Source organism: Prionailurus viverrinus, chromosome A1, assembly GCF_022837055.1.
Source record: "Prionailurus viverrinus isolate Anna chromosome A1, UM_Priviv_1.0, whole genome shotgun sequence".
NCBI lineage: Eukaryota > Metazoa > Chordata > Mammalia > Carnivora > Felidae > Prionailurus > Prionailurus viverrinus.
The window spans coordinates 157,295,508-157,314,318 of NC_062561.1; the positions used below are offsets into that span (position 1 = coordinate 157,295,508).

The 18,811-nt window shown below is 36.7% G+C and overlaps 1 protein-coding gene across 3 annotated transcripts in view; it reads right to left on the minus strand.

The window, feature by feature from the left end:
- The window catches only part of KIAA0825 (KIAA0825 ortholog), a 385,582-nt gene that overhangs the window by 327,995 nt on the left and 38,776 nt on the right, over window positions 1-18,811 (minus strand). For all 3 annotated transcript variants that reach the window (XM_047877364.1, XM_047877370.1, XM_047877379.1), the window contains exon 3: window positions 11,188-11,319. In XM_047877364.1, the coding sequence (XP_047733320.1) occupies window positions 11,188-11,318 (131 nt within the window). In that variant the 5' untranslated portion in view covers window position 11,319. The remainder of the gene's footprint in view (window positions 1-11,187; window positions 11,320-18,811) is intronic.

An 18,811-nucleotide genomic window follows, 5' to 3' on the forward strand; every position in this document is an offset into this window, starting at 1 on the left:
AGTGTAGAGATTTATTGCCCCATTAGTATACAAAGGTATTATTTTCAAAATTTAAGGTGAAAGCTTGATATGTAATTTTTATTGAGGTCAAAATTAATTCAAAATTACCTAAAATGTAAAATTATTTTCTTTTTATTTATTTATTTTTTTTAATTTTTTTTTAACGTTTATTTATTTTTGAGACAGGGAGAGACAGAACATGAACAGGGGAGGGTCAGAGAGAGGGAGACACAGAATCTGAAGCAGGCTCCAGGCTCTGAGCTGTCAGCACAGAGCCCCACGTGTGGCTAGAACTCATGGACTGTGAGATCATGACCTGAGCTGAAGTCGGCCGCTTAACCGACTGAGCCACCCAGGCGCCCCTTAAATTATTTTCATATATGTGTAGTAGTAATATTGCTGATGGGGACCATAATCTTGGATGGGAGGAGGTCTATATAACTTCAGAGGTAGATGATGCAAGACCCTAGTCTAGGATTTTTGAAATAACAAGGTACTTGTCTTTATTCGGGTTTAAGTGTTTTCTGATTAACTGTAAGATGCTTCAAATTTTCTTTAGAAGAAAGGTCATAAAAAAAACTACCAAGATAATTCAACAAATAGAAATCCAATTAACACTTTTATTGTTAGATCCTAGACATTAGCCCAAAAATGTAAACAGTCTAAAAAAAGATGTAGAATCTCTTCCCTAAATAGTTTAAATTCCCAAATTTACACCATTAGTTGGCTTAGCAAGGACTTTTTTTTTGAGAGAGCAAGAGAACATGAGAGAGAGAGAGAGAGAGAGAGAGAGAGAGAGCGAGCGAGCGAGCATAGGCACACAAGTGGGGGAGGGGCAGAGGAAGAAGGAGATAGAATCTCAAGCAGGCTCCATGCCCAGTGGGGCTCAATCCCATGACCCTGGGATCATTAGCAAGAACTTTTTTTTTTCATTAGAAGAACTTTTAAAAGCATTTTTTTTTAGCCTTATCCACTGAAACCATCTTAAATGTCTATCAACAAGAAAATTATTAAATTATTAAATAGTTAATTCACCGAGTGGAAGAGAGCCATGAAAGTAAAAGTAGAAATGTAGCTATCAACATGGATGAATCTTACAAATACACTGTTGAGAGGAAAAGGTACAAATAAATACACACAGTACGATACTATCCACACAACAGTTTGAAAATCTGCCATGCATCAGTACACCTTATTATAAGGGATTATAAGCATAGGTAGTCGAAGTGGAAGGAAATGTGCTGGAGCGATCACCATCACCAAATCCGGGGTGGAGATGAGAAAGTGGATGATATTGGAGAAAGGCATATAGTGAGCCTTTGCAGTCCTGGTATTGTTTTATTCCTTAAGCTGGATGATGAGTGTATGAATGTTTATCATTAATACCCTTTATGCCTTTTCATATGTCTCAACATTTCTTAATAAATTTGAACCCAATGTACTTAATTATAATGCCTCTGAATTATCCAAGTTAATGACGTGTATGAGTGCATACATTACTGACAGGCTGTGTGTAAATCAGATTTACAAACCATTTTTAAAATGCAATATGCAATATTCTTTTTTAGAAGATATCTGTGGTGGTTTTCTCATTCAACATTCACCCCTGGGTACCCTGAGTGTAAAAATTACTTATTGAATGAAGACATGTTCGATCAACATTAAGTGAATGCTGAATATGTGGCAGGCACTGTGATATATACTTGGGATCCAAATGTGAATAAGACAGGGTCCCATCTCTAAAGGAATTCTGTCTAATGAGAGAGACAGACCTGTAAATAAATAACTTCATTACAGTAAGACTTGATAAGAGGTGTGTACAGTGCTAAGGGACTACACAGGAGGCAGCTGCTAAATGTGCGTTGAAAGGTATAGAAAACTTATAGAAAAGGAAATTATATGCAAGGATATTGATGCTTTAAGAAAATTAATGGGGGGGCGCTTGGGTGGCTCAGTCGCTTAAGTGACTGCCTTCAGCTCAGGTCATGATCTTGTGGTTCATGAGTTCGAGTCCCACGTCAGGCTCTGTGCTGACAGCTCAGAGCCTGGAGCCTGCTTCGGATTCTGTGTCTCCCTCTCTCTCTGCCTCTCCCCTGCTTGCACTCTATCTTTCTCTCAAAATTAAATAAACATTAAAAAAAATTTTAAAAAGAAAAAAGAAAACTAATGGGATCACTGTTCTTAGAATTCCCTGACATCTGACCCCTGAGAATTTAGTGATCATCTAACTTTATTGCCATGTCACTTAAAAACAATGTTTATTTGGATAATGAAAAATAGTTTATTTTTATGGTCACAACTAATTTATGTATGCATGTAGGTGTGTATCTTACTTCCAAAAAAGGACTGAGATGTCTTACAGTTAGACAGCATTGAATAACAAAAGTGTAAGAGCCTATTAATATCAGGCTGGTATAGGTGAGGATAGGGAGAGGAACTGAGAAAAAAAGAGAGTATTTATGACATAAAATCTAGAAACTTTATTGTAAAAGTTCTTTCAAGATTTAAAACACAGAGTTTTTATTATTCAACCACATAATAATTCAAAGGAAAAAAAAAGTATGTTCCATTGGGGAAAATTATGACAATGTTTTTGATGTAAAGGTTGTAGAAAACATTTTGGTATGCTTTCATGGAAAGCTAGAATTTCTATTTTTATTTTTAAAATCAGAGTAGAGGTGTCATGGTAGAGATTAAGATTTTTACAGTAAGAGAAATCTAAACATTAAAAAAATTCATTTCATATTTTTAATGCTCTTGTTTATACTGTTTACCCACAACATAAATTCAGTCTAAAGAAAAGACTTTTTCAATCTATCACATGTTTAAAAGCACAAATAGTTATGAGATAAACAGTTTTCCAGTTTTTAGCTAAGTCCAATTTATCTAACTAGATTAGTAAAATTCCTAGGAATTAATAAGTAATTAATAGGGAAGAGGGCTGATATATAAAAATTAGTAATTAAACTATAAGCCAGCCATAAAATAAAAGCTTATTTTCCTGAAACAAACATATTTTGGGATAGTACTTTCTAAAAGGTTGAGAAAAGGATTCATAAAACTATTTTAATGGCTAAAAAGTACAGTAAGAAATTAAACATCTATGCCAAACTATCTTTTATTTCAAAGAGATTTTGGTCATTTCAAAATGTCTTAAGTATAGTTGCAAGGAAAAAACATCCTCAACACCAAATCCTGTTAACACTATCTGTTTAAATCTTTCTTAAATGTATCCTCCCCTTTCAATTCTTACTGTGAAAGACTGGGTTCAGTTTCTTTTTATCTCTCATCTGAAATATACAAATAACCTCCCAAGATTCCTGTTGTTATGTTCAGTTATTCTATGAGGAATGTAGGAAGAAAGGAACTTTTGGGGTGTCTGGGTGGCTCAGTCAGATGAGCATCTGACTCTTAGTTTTGGCTCAGGTCATGATCTCACAGTTTGTCGGTTCGAGCCCTGCATTGGGCTCTGTGCTGACAGAACCTGCTTGGGATTCTCTCTCTCCCTCTCTCTCTGCCCCTGCCCTTCTCTCTCTCTCTCTCTCTCTCTCTCTCTCTCTCTCTCTCTCTCTCAAAATGAATAAACTGTAAAAAACAAAGAAAGAAACTTTTGAGTTAGGACGCTCTGTTATTTATTGCTTTATATCACTAATCCTCACAACAGCAATGTAGAGAGGCTCTTGCATGGTTCAGACAGCTTCAAGAAAGTTCACACCTAGTGTAGGGGCTATGCCAATCTAAAAGTCTACAGCACTTTCAAAAAATTTCAAATGTGAAATACTCCCCCAGCTTCTAATCAATGGCAGAGTCATCCTGGGAGTACAAGAGTAAGCTGGAACTGATGGGAGTCAGCCTGGCATTACATCCCAAAGCACATCTTTTTTTTCCTCTCTCTTAAATTTACATCTAACTTGGGGGGTGCCTGGGTGGCTCAGTTGGTTAAGCGTTGGACTCTTGATATCAGCTCAGGTCATGATATCAAGGTTGTGAGACTAGTCTACATCTTTATTTCCATTGCCTGGATAAATTCAATCATTGTGCTGGACAACAGGTTTGACTGGAAGTTACAAGTGAGGGTTTAACAACATCCATGTAGGAAGGCACATACAGCATGCATTGCTCTATACTGCCTCTGGGAAAGAAGACAGTTTTAGCATTGCTGGAGAACAATTTTTCAACAGCTAAGTGTACAACTTCTAAGAAATCATCTTGTAGATAAACTCTCATAATGAAGGAAGAATGCACATATGCATGCATGTGTGAAGTAAAGGCAGAGAGACTGCAAAGAATAGAACGTTCATCAAGAAGGAATTGGCTTGGGGTGCCTGGGTGGCTCAGTCGGTTAAACATCTGACTCGACTTTGGCTCAGGTCCTGATCTCACGGTGTGAATTCGAGCCCCATATTGGGGTCTGCACTGACAGGGCAGGGCTACTCTCTCACCTCTTTCTACCTCTCTCTCAAAACAAAAACAAAAACAAAAAAACTTAAGAAAAAAGAGGGAAATGGCTTAATAAATTGTTGCACACCTAAATGAGTGAAATCTAAAAGATGAGGTAAAATTATATGGAGAGATTTAAAAAATGTATTAGGTAAAAAAAAAATCTAACTATAGTACATCATATAGTTCCCATTTGTATAAAAAGGTAAAGTATGTTTGGGTGCATGCATACATATGCAGAGACTACTTCTGCATAGTTTTACAATAATTTAACCATATAGGTTACTTCTGAAGAATAAGACTACGAGGGTCAGAGCCTACCCTTCTGTACTGAACTTTTCCTCATATATGCCTTTCTCTGCTGTCTGAAATCTTCCATGAGTCATACTCATGTATGTATTTTCAAATACATAATGGAAAAGAAAACTAGCATGTGATGACAGCATCTTCTATCACATACTACTCATCTAGCCTCACACTAGTTAAAGATAAAGCAAACACAATAGATGCCTAATTGACTGTCTTCTAGCCTACTTTGTGCCAGGACTATTTAAGGCAGTGTTGAGCAGCTGAAGTCTTTAATGTTTATTATTTATTTTGAGAGAAAAAGAAAGCGTGAGCAAGGGAGGGGCAGAGAGAGAGAGAGGGAGAGAAAGAATTCCAAGCAGGCTCTTCAATGTCAGCATGGAGCCTGACATGGGGCCAAACTCACAAACTGTGGTATCATGACCTGAGCCAAAACCAAGAGTTGGATGCTTAACTGACTGAGCCACCCAGATGCCCTGAGCACTTGAAGTCTTTAAAGTAGAGATGAAGGAAGTAATAATCCCAGTTTCCAAATCCCCCGATCCACCCCTCAGCTCCCTTACCATCCCAAAGAAAAATATTTAGTCCAGACATTCTAAAATTAGGACTGTAATTAACAAAGGCTGTGTTGTGTTAGTGGGACTCTTTATTTTTTTAAAAATGTATATTTTTAAGGTTTATTTATTTTGAGAGAGAGAGTGTGTGTGTGAGAGTGAGCAGGGGAGGGGCAGAGAGAGAGGGAGAGACAGAATCCCAAGAAGGCTCCAGTGACAGCACAGCACCTGATGCAGGGCTCAAACTTGGAAACTCACGAATGAGGAGATCATGACCTGAGCTGAAATCAAGAGTTGGATGCTTAACTGCCTGAGCCACACAGGTGCCCCTCTTTTTATTTTTTTTAAAAGTTTCTTTGTTTGTTTATGTAAGTAAGTAAGTAACCTCTACACCCAACATGGGGCTCGAACTCAAGACCCCAAGATCAAGTCACATGCTCCTCTGACTGAGCCTGCCAGGTGCTCCTGATAGTGACTCTTTTTAGACAAAGTGTTGACTCTGCTGAATCCCTGACTAGGCGCTTTCCAGGGAAAACTGGCAGGGTTGGGTTAGATCTCAGGGCATGGATCTAACAGGAAAGATGAGCCAGCCACAGCAGTCACATCTCATTACCGTGGCTCAGTTCTCTTTTAGTATCTCTGTCCTATTCTTTCCCTCAGAGGTGGGCCAGGTCTTCACCAGGCACCCCTGATTCTTAGCTCAAGAGGACTTACTTCCTAGTGGCCAATTAACTACCTTTCTCCCTGAGAAACAGGGGCCTAACTATTGTTGGCTCAATCTTATTGTTGGATGGATATTTAGTATACTATTGTTCTATTTTTGTTATCATAACAACTTACAAACAAGCAGACACTTGCTTCCTGCTATTTCCCATGGAAAGATAATGATAATAATAATCCTTAAAAATATCTTAAATTTGGGGCACCTGGGTGGCTCAGTCCGTTAAGTGCCCAACTTCTGCTCAGATCATGATTTCGTGGTTCATGGATTCGAGCCCTGTGTTGGGCTCTGTGCTGACAGCTCAGCGCCTGGAACCTACTTCAGATTCTGTGTCTTCCTCTCTCTCTCTCTGCCCTTCTACTACTCACACTCTGTCTCTCTCTGTCTCAAAAATAACATTAACAAAAACGAAAAGAAATCATCAAATAAAAATCCGTTATTGCCTTATACATTCTGGACCAAGAGCAGGTGAAGCTAACACACATAAAAATAAAAGTTACACTTTTTAAAAATGTCAAACACTTAAAACCCATGTGTTGCTTGAAAGGATCACTTAATAATCATCTGATGAGCTACTTTACCTTACCTAAAGCAGAGGTCTAAGGGCAGTATTGCAGGCACACAACACAGGACTATGCAGAAAAGAGTTAGGAACACCACAGACATTCAAATAAGGAGCTAACAGAGAAAAAACAAGGGAAGAAAGCAGGTCCACAAGCCACCATGAAACATGGCTCATCTTTCCTGTCTTCTCGCCTATCTCCACTTCTACCTGCACGCATCACTAGACTTTAGGTTGAGAGCTTCAGTAGGAGGACCAGATAAGTTTAAAAAGCAGCAAATGTAAATGGAGTCATGGAAAGTTTAGGTTACAGAGCTGAGGCCCAGGATGCTGTTTGCCTGGAGGCATTATTCATTCTGAGAAGGACAAGAGCCCTGATGGGGGAAACTGAAAATGCCTATTTAAGTCTCACTCTAGGTTCAAGGATAGATGGGGAAAGCTTTCGGGTTTCTTTCCATGTAGCCTAGTCTTGTGGAGTAATTTAGGAGAAGAGGTACAGATTCTGTCACGAATACATGAGAATAGAGAAACACATGAGAGAAGTACAAACACTAAACTTAAAAAAGGAGTATGTATATATCAGTATCCCGTTTTTATTCCTAAGTGCCAAAATACTGCCACAAATAGTAATAGTACAGTGTATGAAATGACTAATTTTCACTTTATCTGATTTGCTATGGCCATAAAATATATTAACGTGAATATGTGTGTCCACTGGCAAATTTGTGGTTCTACCATGACAAGCCCAATGTTGACAGCTTATTTGAAAATTTCTTTTGGTTATTTCTTTCAGAACTTTAGGCCATCATGTGGAAAACTTCCCCCCAAGACTTCATATATAAATATAAAAAAATTAAGCATTATGTGGAAAATAAATGTAATGTATGGAATATGTATCCTCTGTAAATAAGCATGACTAAATTTACAGAAACCATGTATCTAACGTCCTGTCACAATTTAAAGTTAATGCTCTGCACCCCGCAGGCCTCTCCTGGATTAAGGCAAATATTATCTATGATAACACTTCTTGTTGTTTTTGTAGGTAAAACTTAGGTCTTGAAGGACACACAAAGACCTTCTATATTTAGAAAACAGAAAGGTAAAATAAACTTTTAATGATAAAATTGTATCTATCCAACTGAAAGTTAAGAGGAAAAAAAAAATTCTTATTGTGATTCCAATAAAACTTCTACTCTTCAGTATCTTTTTCAACTTTAAGATCCATTTAGCTCAAAAAATATTTCAGTGACGTGCAGTTTTCAGTTACTGAACTAATGTGAGTACAACATTCATAGTATTCCTCTTTGGCAAGTTACTTACCTTCTTGTTACCAATTTTGATATGTGTTAAAAGTAAATAATTTGCGATCACTGATTTCCACGGTCAGACTTAAGAGTCACCTAGCTCTGACTTGAATGGAAATGATGATGTAGAAGAGAAAATGGCCTGAGAGAATGACAGCCTCTCTTGAAGGGCAGGTGAAGGTTCACTGACCCCTGGGCACTCTACTCCATTCTGGTGAATCACTGCTTTGGGGAAACAAAAGACCCTGTGGCTCGTAAAACCTGATGATATTAAGAAGAGGGAAGGATTTTATACTTAGAATTCAGGGTCACTGCTAGAAACACAACTTTAAAAATTCAAGGGTAAGGAAAAATACCATATTTAAAAATGAATTACTTGTGTTTTTTCCTTTAAAAAGTATCTGGTAAACCCATATCATACAGATGTTCATTACTTATTCAATGTACACCATTGAGAGATAAATAGAACTGTTAGAATACAAAAATGCCAAGGGTAATTCAACTACTGCAGTGTAAGTGTGGCATAACTGATTCGTCATGACATACAATTTTCTAAAAGCTATTCTGTTAGAAGGCAATAAATGAGTGCATAAATGATTTACATTCTTCTGAGCCATGGTTATTATTCAGTATTTTATTCTAAAAAATATATACACCCTATACTATTATGTTTATTCTCTAGAGTATAATAAAAACATAATTGAATTTGATGAAAAATAGACTTTATTCTAAATGTAGCATACAGCACATATAGCTACTCCCTTATTTTATCCCTTGTGAAGATCAATGGTCACTTGAGGTGGTTCTGTTCTAGGTTTGTTTTAATATATGGGCAATAAAATATTTTTAATTTAAAAATTATATCCTTATATTCCATGTCATATTTCCTTTTTAATAACATGAGTTTTGACCTAAATAACAACTTATGAATGCAAAATACAATATTTTAATCACTGTTTTACTTCTGAGCATGATTTCTTATTGACCAGGTAGGGCAGGAAATTAACTACAGATGGTATAGCAAATAAAAACGAAGCATTCTATAACAAAAGCATCAGAGTTCAGTGATTTGTTTTATTTTGAAAAAGCCTAAATGCTATTATGAAAAAAGGTTACCTTTTAAAAATTATTTAAAATTTGTTTCAATATAACCATCTCTGGAATTTAGATAAATTACTTACAAATATATTTAAGCTAATACTATTTCCATTTATAAGATTCTTTGGGTTAAAAACTGTGCCATAAAATATCCAAATATATAATATATAAATTACATAATATGTAATTATACTAAAGTTTAACACAGTTATTTTATATTTATATACAAATTATAATACACACTCTATAGTATGGTTACATCATACATATATGCTATCTTTAAAAAAACTATACATAAACACATACACATATGTATGTGTGTATGCATATATATATATACATAGATAGATAGATAGATAGATAGATGTATGTATATACGTCTATATGTATGTATATTGTAAGGGCAATGCAAATTAAAAATAAAAGGCTTAATTCTCTCTGTTGAAAATAAGGGAATGGATTTCCCTCTCTTCCTTTTACTTATTTATCTTTGAACTTTATAATTTTAAGTATTTTTTCATCTTTTTGAAATATATCCCTTAGACGACTAGATTAGATCTTTTGTCAGCTTTCTCAACCAGGACTATCTCAAGAACCTGGAAGCCATCTTTTCCAAATGCAGACACCAAGCGCAATGGCTCCTGGCTCCAGTTCCTGATGAAGGGCAAGGACTAATTTCAGTGGTTGCTTTGTTCCAATCTGCAAAATCACTCTGTCCTAGAGATATGAGAAGTGTGTTTGTCTTCAGGATAAAGACAATTAGCTAAGGAAGGTATCCTCTAACACAGGTAAAATTAGGATGAACTATGCGTGAAAAAATATGCTGCCATGCCAAATCCTCTACGTGAGGACTAGCTACTGTTTATCTTGAAAACATGTTTGTTATGGATTGTATCTACCAGGTTATATGAAGGGGTGCGATGCCCAGCTCTGACTTGCCAATCTCTTAGCAGACAGCCTGTGATATGCAATGCATTCTGGTTTAACGCCTGCTGAATAACAGAAGTGTTTTTATTCTCTTCTGCCTTTGTAGAGGGAATGTCTGGGATGGGAGATTTTGGTTTTAATTATAATTCCCCCAAAATATGCTTTCTTCTGAATTTAAGTTATTTATGCCCTTTGTTATGACAAAAAATAGACTGCATTCTTATATAAAACATGAAAAAAAATCATAGATAGGAACATTTCACTTGCTTGGTTCGGTTTCTTGGACAATTCAATATTAACTATACCTTATATATTAAAAAAGGAAATACTATGTCTCATTCTATATTAGAAATTTGTACTGTGGTTTGCATATTTATAACCTACATGAGGTGAATTATTAGAACCTTTGACCAAAAGGATCCAAATAGGTGAACTGATTCTAGGACCCAAAACACATATAAAGACAAAGTCTCTTCCATCTAATGGCAAACTGCTTAACTGTCCCATTACTCCTAATGTTTGGTAGCACTAACTTTTGGAGTAGGTGATAAAGATTAACCTTGCAGAGCAACTCTCTATGGAGTCTCTGGCCTTCCACGTGGGAAGGTGACTTATAATGACAAATGTTACATAAAAATAATACATTTTTTTTGGTCTCTTTCAACAACTCAAGCAATGCATGGCCTTATACTACCATTGTAATACTGTAATTTGAAATTTTTAATTTCTGTGCTTATCTATCAAGTGAAGCTGCTTAACTCTAAACATGTTAATGAAAATCCAGGTCATCAATATTGGCAAACTCTAAGAAAACATTAGTAGAAATTCAATAAACTTTAATTTACCTATTTGAAGGCAGTGCCTAAATTTTTGAGTCACATTTGCTTAAAAAAGTTTTTTTAAATTTATTTTTGAGAGAGTGTTGTTGCACGTGTGGGGAAAGGCAGAGACAGGGAAACAGAGGTTAGTAGGCGGGCTCCACAGTGATAGCAGAGAGCCTGATGTGGGACTCGAACCTCATGAACCACGAGATCATGACCTGAGCCAAAGACGGACGAACGCTTAAAGGACTGAGCCACCCAGGAACCCCTTGAGTCTTAAAGTACTAATAATGTTAAATTCTAGGGAAGAGGGTTTAATCAATTTTTTTCAGGAAAATTAATAATATGAAAACCTAAAATGATCTAAGAGTAGAAAACACTAAAACTAGACCAGGTAAAGTTTGTGTAAATGAAACATGAAACCAACTAGTTTTAAATAATTAACAATATTTACCTTGTAGCATTTTGTTCTATCTTTTCATCAATGTCACTGAAGATCTGCTTAAACTCCAAGTCTCCAGGAAGTGAATTTAACAAACAATGTAGGTCAAAAGAAGTATGGGAATATTTATCTCCCCAATCCATTCTGTGGAATAAGAATAAAAAGCATGTCACATCCTCAAAAATAAAGAAAAAAAAAAAAACACCTCAAGTTGTGATCCTAAACCAAAAATAATAATTCTCATTTATAGGTAAAATGAAATACAGCAGTAGGAAAACTAGGGTATTGTTAAGCTAGGTATAGAGTGCTTTGTTATTTAATTTGCATGAGGTGTGACCTGATTTTCACACTTCTCTATGGTTTGAAAGCTGAACAAAACCGCACCCCTCAGAGACTACTCAAGCATCCTGCTGCTTCTCACTGTAACCAAGAGCTGCAAAGGCGATCCCAAACCACATAGACCACTGTGAACAAGGGTGGCAGCAACAAGAATTCAACACCTTCCCTCCACCCTTGTCAACACACTGACCTGGAAATTGTAACTTCCAAATTTCAAAGTGTCATCCCATACCCCTTATTTATATGTGAAGAAGGCAGAATTTTCCTTGAATTCCTCTATCACCTCTGTCAACCTAAGTACTTATAACTGATTAAAACTTACATATTCTACTCTTCCTAGAGAGACATGCATTTTCCCACTATCAAATCATTCATTCAGTCAGTGCATATATATTCTTGAATGTTTGATATGTAAAAGGCACTGCTGTGGAAGCTGGGGATACAACTGCAACAAGTCAAAGTCTCTGCCCTCATGGAGTTTTTATCTCATTTAAGAACACATAAGCAGGTATACTTTATAAAAGATCACATGGTGAGAAGTGCTGTGAATACAAGAAAGCGGGGCAATGGAACAGACTAAAAATGATGGAGATGGGGTAGAATGTGATCTATTTTATTTAGGGATATGTTATTTTTGGATATAAAGTAGTGCTTATAAAGTACATAATGACTAACGGTATAAATGAAATGAGAAATTTAAATTATAAGAAATATACACGGAATAAATATTAACAAGAAAAAGGATTGGGGAATGTGGTTTTATTTCAGATAAACCCAAAATACTTGACAAACTGTCTAAAAAGTTTTGCAGAGGCTACAACACTAATGGACTTCCTCATCTTTAGTTATTTAATTGCAACAAATTCAGCTAATTCATTATCCAAAACAAAATAGCTGAATTTCACACAGGCATCATCTGGAACTTCAATGAGGTAGTCTTGGGATAAAGCTTTTCTTTTTTGCACAGATTTTATTTTAAAAGGGAAACATCCAACTAAAACATTTTAATATAAAAGTCGGTGGCATCACAAGGTTTGTCATTTGTAAACTCAATTAGTCCCAATACAGAATAATCACAGAAATGTCATTCTAAAATACATAAATTCTCATGTATTTAGATCCTTTTTTAAAAATATTTTGCAGTAAAAGGTATAGAACACCATATATTCACCAGAAATTATATATCTTTAGGGTACCAAAACCTCAGTTTTTCCATATAAGCAGAGTCTGAGATCTTACCTCCCTAGTCATTTCTAAATCCAATGGCCAATATTACTAAAAATGAATTCAGCTTCTGTATTAGCATGTTTTTGGATCATTTTGGGTAGTTCAACTCTTCAGATGACTCATTCAAAAACTGTTGCAAGAAAATAAAATTTCACTTTTGCAGTGAAAAAATTTGATCAGCTGAGGGTCTGTAGAAAGCTCAAACTTAGTAAATACTTTGGAACTAGCTTCTCTAACAGAACCAGTTATATATCAATACTCTGCTAAGACTTGTCTTATCAATACTAGAAAGTCTCATAAGCTCAGATTCTACATATTTAAAACATAAGAAAATAGGCATAGAGATCAGTTTAAATATAGTAGCAAAATAGCAATATGACTTGTTATATATCTACTGTGTACAAACATATATGTCATCTTCCTTAATTCTCATAATTCTACAAAATAGTTATTACCCTCATTTATAACGGAAGGAACCTGGGCCCAGAGACATTAACTAACATGCCCGTGTAGCAGCTACTTACTGTTAGAAGTAGAATTTGAACTGGATCTATTTGGTTCTAAATTTTAAGGCTGCCTCATCTCTTGAGAAATGAATCACTTACTGCATACAGAGTAGTTTTGCAGAAATATATTTTTTTAACATTTTTATTTATTTTTGAGACAGAGAGAGACAGAGCATGAATGGGGGAGTGTCAGAGAGAGAGGGAGGCACAGAATCTGAAACAAGCTCCAGGCTCTGAGCTGTCAGCACAGAGCCCGACTCGGGGCTCGAACTCAAGGACCACGAGATCACGACCTGAGCTGAAGTCGGACGCTCAACCGACTGAGCCACTCCGTCGCCCCAGAAATATTTTTTTAAAGATTATATATTTTTGAGAGAGACTGTGTGTGCACACACATGCATGAGCAGAAGGGAAGAGAGACAGAGGGAGAGAGAGAATCCGGAGCAGGCTTGGCATTGTTAGCACACAGCCGGATGCGGACATCAGTCTCACAAACCCTGAGATCCTGACCTGAGATGGAACAAAGAGTGGGATGTTTAACCAGCTGAGCCGCCCAGGCGCCCCATAGTTTTGTGGAAATATTAACCAATATGCTAAAATGGTTATCCGTGGGGGCGCCTGGGCGGCTAAGTCGGTTAAGCGTCCGACTTCGGCTCGGGTCATGATCTGGCGGTTCGTGAGTTCAAGCCCCGCGACAGGCTCTGTGCTGATGGCTCAGAGCCTGGAGCCTGTTTCGGATTCTGTGTCTCCCTCTCTCTCTGACCCTCCCCCGTTCATGCTCTGTCTTTCTCTGTCTCAAAAATAAATAAACGTTAAAAAAATTTTTTTTAAATAAAAAAATAAATAAAAAAATAAAATGGTTATCCCTGGATATTTTGACTACTGTTGATATTTATTTTCTTTATACTTAGCATTTTCCTATATTTTTGCAGTGAGTACTTTATTATACATGTGAAAAAACAAAATTCAACCAAGTGAATGTAAAGATCTAATTGGCTTTGCTAAACTATTCATGAGTCAGGCAGCACTTCATCTAGCAAAAAGAGAGGCACTCCCGGGAGGTGTGAAAAATGAAGGGTTTTTACAGAGGAGGGTGGGGACGTAAGAGTTATTAACAAAAGCAGTGTGTTGTTCCAGACAAGGCTGTTTTCTAGGGGAAAAAGTATGAGGTCTTATCATGCAGAATACCTCATCTTTCTCTAGAGGATAGAGAGGACTCAAGTAGCAGACTTATTGGCATTGATGGAAAGGACAATTTCCTGAATAACTAGGTAAGGCCATATTTCTGGTGGAAGGTGAAAATGCAATTAGATTGGATATTAAGCTCCAGTTTGGGAACTTGGTCTGAGTGACACCTTTTTGGGCCTGTGGTTTTCCTTTTTGTTAAAACATATATAATGAAGACAAATACTTTAAAAAGAAATTATGCCTGCTCTCATGGGGTTTTTGATCGTACATTTTGTCTTCATTTGAAACCTCTTCGAACCTTAACACCTCTCTTGCCAATTTGAATTCATCATTACTCTCAAAATCAAATTCAAAACTTACATAATCCCTAAATATCTCTTGACTACCATTTCACTAAACTTTTTGTATTATTTTGTGGTATTTGTGCTTGCAAATGCTGTTAAAGGAAAATGTGCTGTTCTGTGCTATGTTGGTATTAAATGTATGTTATGTCTTCCATTGAAATGGAGTAAAACAATAATGGGCTGAAACATGTTGAGCATTCAGATGGGGTTGGTGACATCATTTTAAAGGATTCCCGATACAGAGTTGTGTGATTTTTCTCTATCTAACCTCAGTAGATAAGTTAATCAATAAATACAAATAATACATTAAAGAAGTGCCACTTGGTAACAACAGGGTACCAGAATGATGATGGTTCAGAATTTTCATGTGACCACCATAGATCTATGATGCTTCTGTATTTAAGATATGGTTCCATGGTCATGAAAGACAAGAGAAGCAAGAATGACATTTATAGGTAAAGAGAGAGCAAGGATAAGAGAGAAAACTTGATTGGCAAAATAGAACAAATAGGATGGAAAATTAACCTGAACAAATAGAGACGCACAGGACCAACAGAAGAAATAAATTAAAAAGGGAGAGTAGCCTGTGTAAGTAATGCTACAAAGTATGAATTTAAAGGTTTTTCTCAATGGAATGGCAGTGATCCCTGCAGGAATGTGGTGACAAAAAAGGACTGAATGGGCATGAGCACACACACACACCAGACCTCCCATGTCCTTTCAAGCACTCTGCAGGTCCACCGTGTGACACTGTGCCGGGGCATCATGAGGGTATCATGAAAGGGAGAATGACAGTCTCTCCTCTAAAGAAGCAGAGACAGTAAAAACATAAGACAATAAACAAGGGAGCCAGTAGAAAGAGCACTCTATTCTCTAAGTAAGACATAACTAAGTAGGACCTCAACAACAAAAAAGTGAATTATTAAGGGACTAATGTAACTTGACAAATACCTCAGTGGTATTTCAGAAACATAGACCAACCTTTAAAAAATTTAGGGGGAGGGGTGCCTGGGTGGCTCAGCTGGGTGAGCATCCAACTCTTGATTTTGGCTCAGGTCATGATCTCCCAGTTTGTGAGTTTGAGTCCCACATTGGGCTCTGTGCTGACAGTGCAGAACCTCCTTGGGATTCTCTCTCTCTCCCTTTCTCTCTCTCTGCCCTGAGCCCACTCACTTGTGCTCTCTCTCTCTCAAAATAAATTTTAAAAAATTTAAAAAATTATAGGTGGAAAAAGGAAGAGACTGTGAAGCTGTGTAGCTTAACCTAATGCAAGATCAATCAAAAATGGGAGCTGAAACTTTTTAAAGTATGCTTTCTTTTTGAAATTGTCATTCCACAGTACTATTTTTAAATATTCATTCTCCTGTAATGTTTCTGATCATTTTTGGCATAAGATTAAAAAACCAGTGCTTAATATTTCAAACAAGTATTAACAGCCAATCTAATATTAATTATTGCCTTTTAAAAATGAGTAATGTTTGAAGAATTATATCTGAGCCAAACATCTGTAGATCAAGTTTCAGCCATAGGCAAATTATAGCAGTTGAGCTATAAATTCCTAAGAACAGTGACTACAATAAAATATGTACATATTATAAGCACAGCCAGAAAACATTAAACTAAAGCAATAAAAAAAATCAAACCTCATGTGATCAAAAGAAAGTCCACGAAAGTAATTTCGGAATCTTGTCTTTTACCATATTTTAAAACAATACTTTCTAACCTAGGGTCTCTTTTTCATTATTTAAACACATATGATTAGAATCCTCATTTTATCCTTTTTTTTTTCTGTTTCTTCAAGAATAAAAATCCAGAGTGTCATTTTTTTTTTGTGTAACCAAACAAATGCATGTTTTCTCATGCATACACTTTTCTCAACTATACACTTTTAAAAAAGTGAAAAAAGAAAACCCAACCAGTGGGAAGAAATCTACACTGAAAATGAGTTAGTAAAGCAGAAACTGTAGGACCATGTGATTTCTCCTCTGTGGAAAAGTCCAGTGAGGAAGGTCAGATGCCTGAGATTCTCAGCCCAAACTGTGGACTTAATGTGTCTACCACCTCTACTTTACCTGAAGTCCTACTGTCTAGCCTAAAAAAAACACTTTTAATCAGCATGGTAAGGAAATGTTTTCATTAATTAAAAATTTATGTTCCACATTTAATTAAACAAATTTCAAAACGTTACACTATACTAAAACACATTTAACTCTAAACACCATTGAATCAAAGAATCAGTAGGTTTGAGTTCAGATCCTCATTCTGTTAATGACCTTGAGTAAGACACTTGATCTCTCAAGAGGGAGAGCTCACATTCCTCACTTATAAAATGAGATGGATGGATTTATTAGGCTCTGAGATTTCCTCTGGCTATAAATTTGTTGTATTCTTTAAGGAACGGAAGGAGTAGGACATATTTCTAACTACCCCCCCCCCCCCCGCCCATTAACTCTTCCAATGGAGAACTTTATTCATTAATACCATCATTTTTCTTATATCATGTACTCAAAGCCATTTTAAATGATTTCCTTTGCCCTTTCCCAGGGCTGTTACATGAAAGGCTTATGCAGAATCTGGGGCATCTGGGTGGCTCGGTTGGTTGAGCTGCTGGCTCTTGATTTCGGCTCAGGTCATGACCCCAGGGTCATGGGATTGAGCACCTCATCAGGGTCTGTGCTGAGCATGGAACCCACTTAAGATTCTCTCCCTCATGGGGCGCCTGGGTGGCGCAGTCGGTTAAGCATCCGACTTCAGCCAGGTCACCATCTCGCGGTCCGTGAGTTCGAGCCCCGCGTCAGGCTCTGGGCTGATGGCTCAGAGCCTGGAGCCTGTTTCTGATTCTGTGTCTCCCTCTCTCTCTGCCCCTCCCCCGTTCATGCTCTGTCTCTCTCTGTCCCAAAAATAAATAAACGTTGAAAAAAAAATTTTTTAAAAAGATTCTCTCCCTCTTAATATGCTCTTCCTCTTCCCCACTTGTGCTCTCTTGCTCACTCTCTCTAAAAAAAGAAAAAGAAAAGAAAAAGCTTTTGTGGAATCTATAGTTGAGCAAGAAATAATATGAGAAAAGAGGAAATGTGAGGCAGCAAGATACTCTTTCATGGTAATAGGTAGATACCCAGTACTAATGTTTTACCCACCACCCCCTAGCTTGCTAAAATATCCTAACAAGCAGCGAGTGCCTGTTTCTGGGCTTCTCTGACTTGGCACACTCTTCACTCAACAAAAGATGTGTGAGATCAACTGACCTTGGACATTATGCCTCCACAAGGAACAGGGTGACATACCTTCACAGACATCATGTGTCCCTGACCTATTATTCTTTGTATTCTTTATATTCTTTGTATTATTTGTTGTATTGCTGGTTCAGGTTGAGTTGTTGGTTTAATAAAAGTAGCAGAGTGAAAATAAACTTTGACTAGGTCATCTTTTTTTTTTTTTTTTTTTAAAGTAGGCTCCATGTGGGTCCTGAACTCAAGACCCCAAGATCAAGACCAGAGCTGAGATCAAGAGTCAGATGCCCAACCGGCTGAGCCACCCAGGCACCCCCAGGTCATCTTTCTTAAATTCTGACCAGCCTTTTATTCCAGTTTGGCTCATTTTTACTTCTCCATCCATATCTAGTCACAAAGTAGTTCTCTGGATCATTCACAAAGTCTTGCCAATATTATATAATGCAAAATTTAACTTTCAATAAATCTTGAAAATTTTATGTAGTTCAGTAAATTCATTCATTAAGACATGGATTAAAAGTATGATGGCTGAATAGTTATTTTTATGATAATTACAGCTAACTTTTATATAGCATTATATGGGCCATGCATTGTTCTAAGTATTTTATATATATGAACTCATTTAATCCTTACCATGATTCTATGGGTCAGGTATTATTATAATCTCCATATTAAAGATATAGAAACTGAGGCACAGAGAGGTTTGTGAGTTGCCCAAGATCCCTTACATATGAAGTGGCAAAGCTGAGATTCAGAGTCCTTAATCACAATGCTATAAACTGCCTCTCTGTGTAGACTTCTA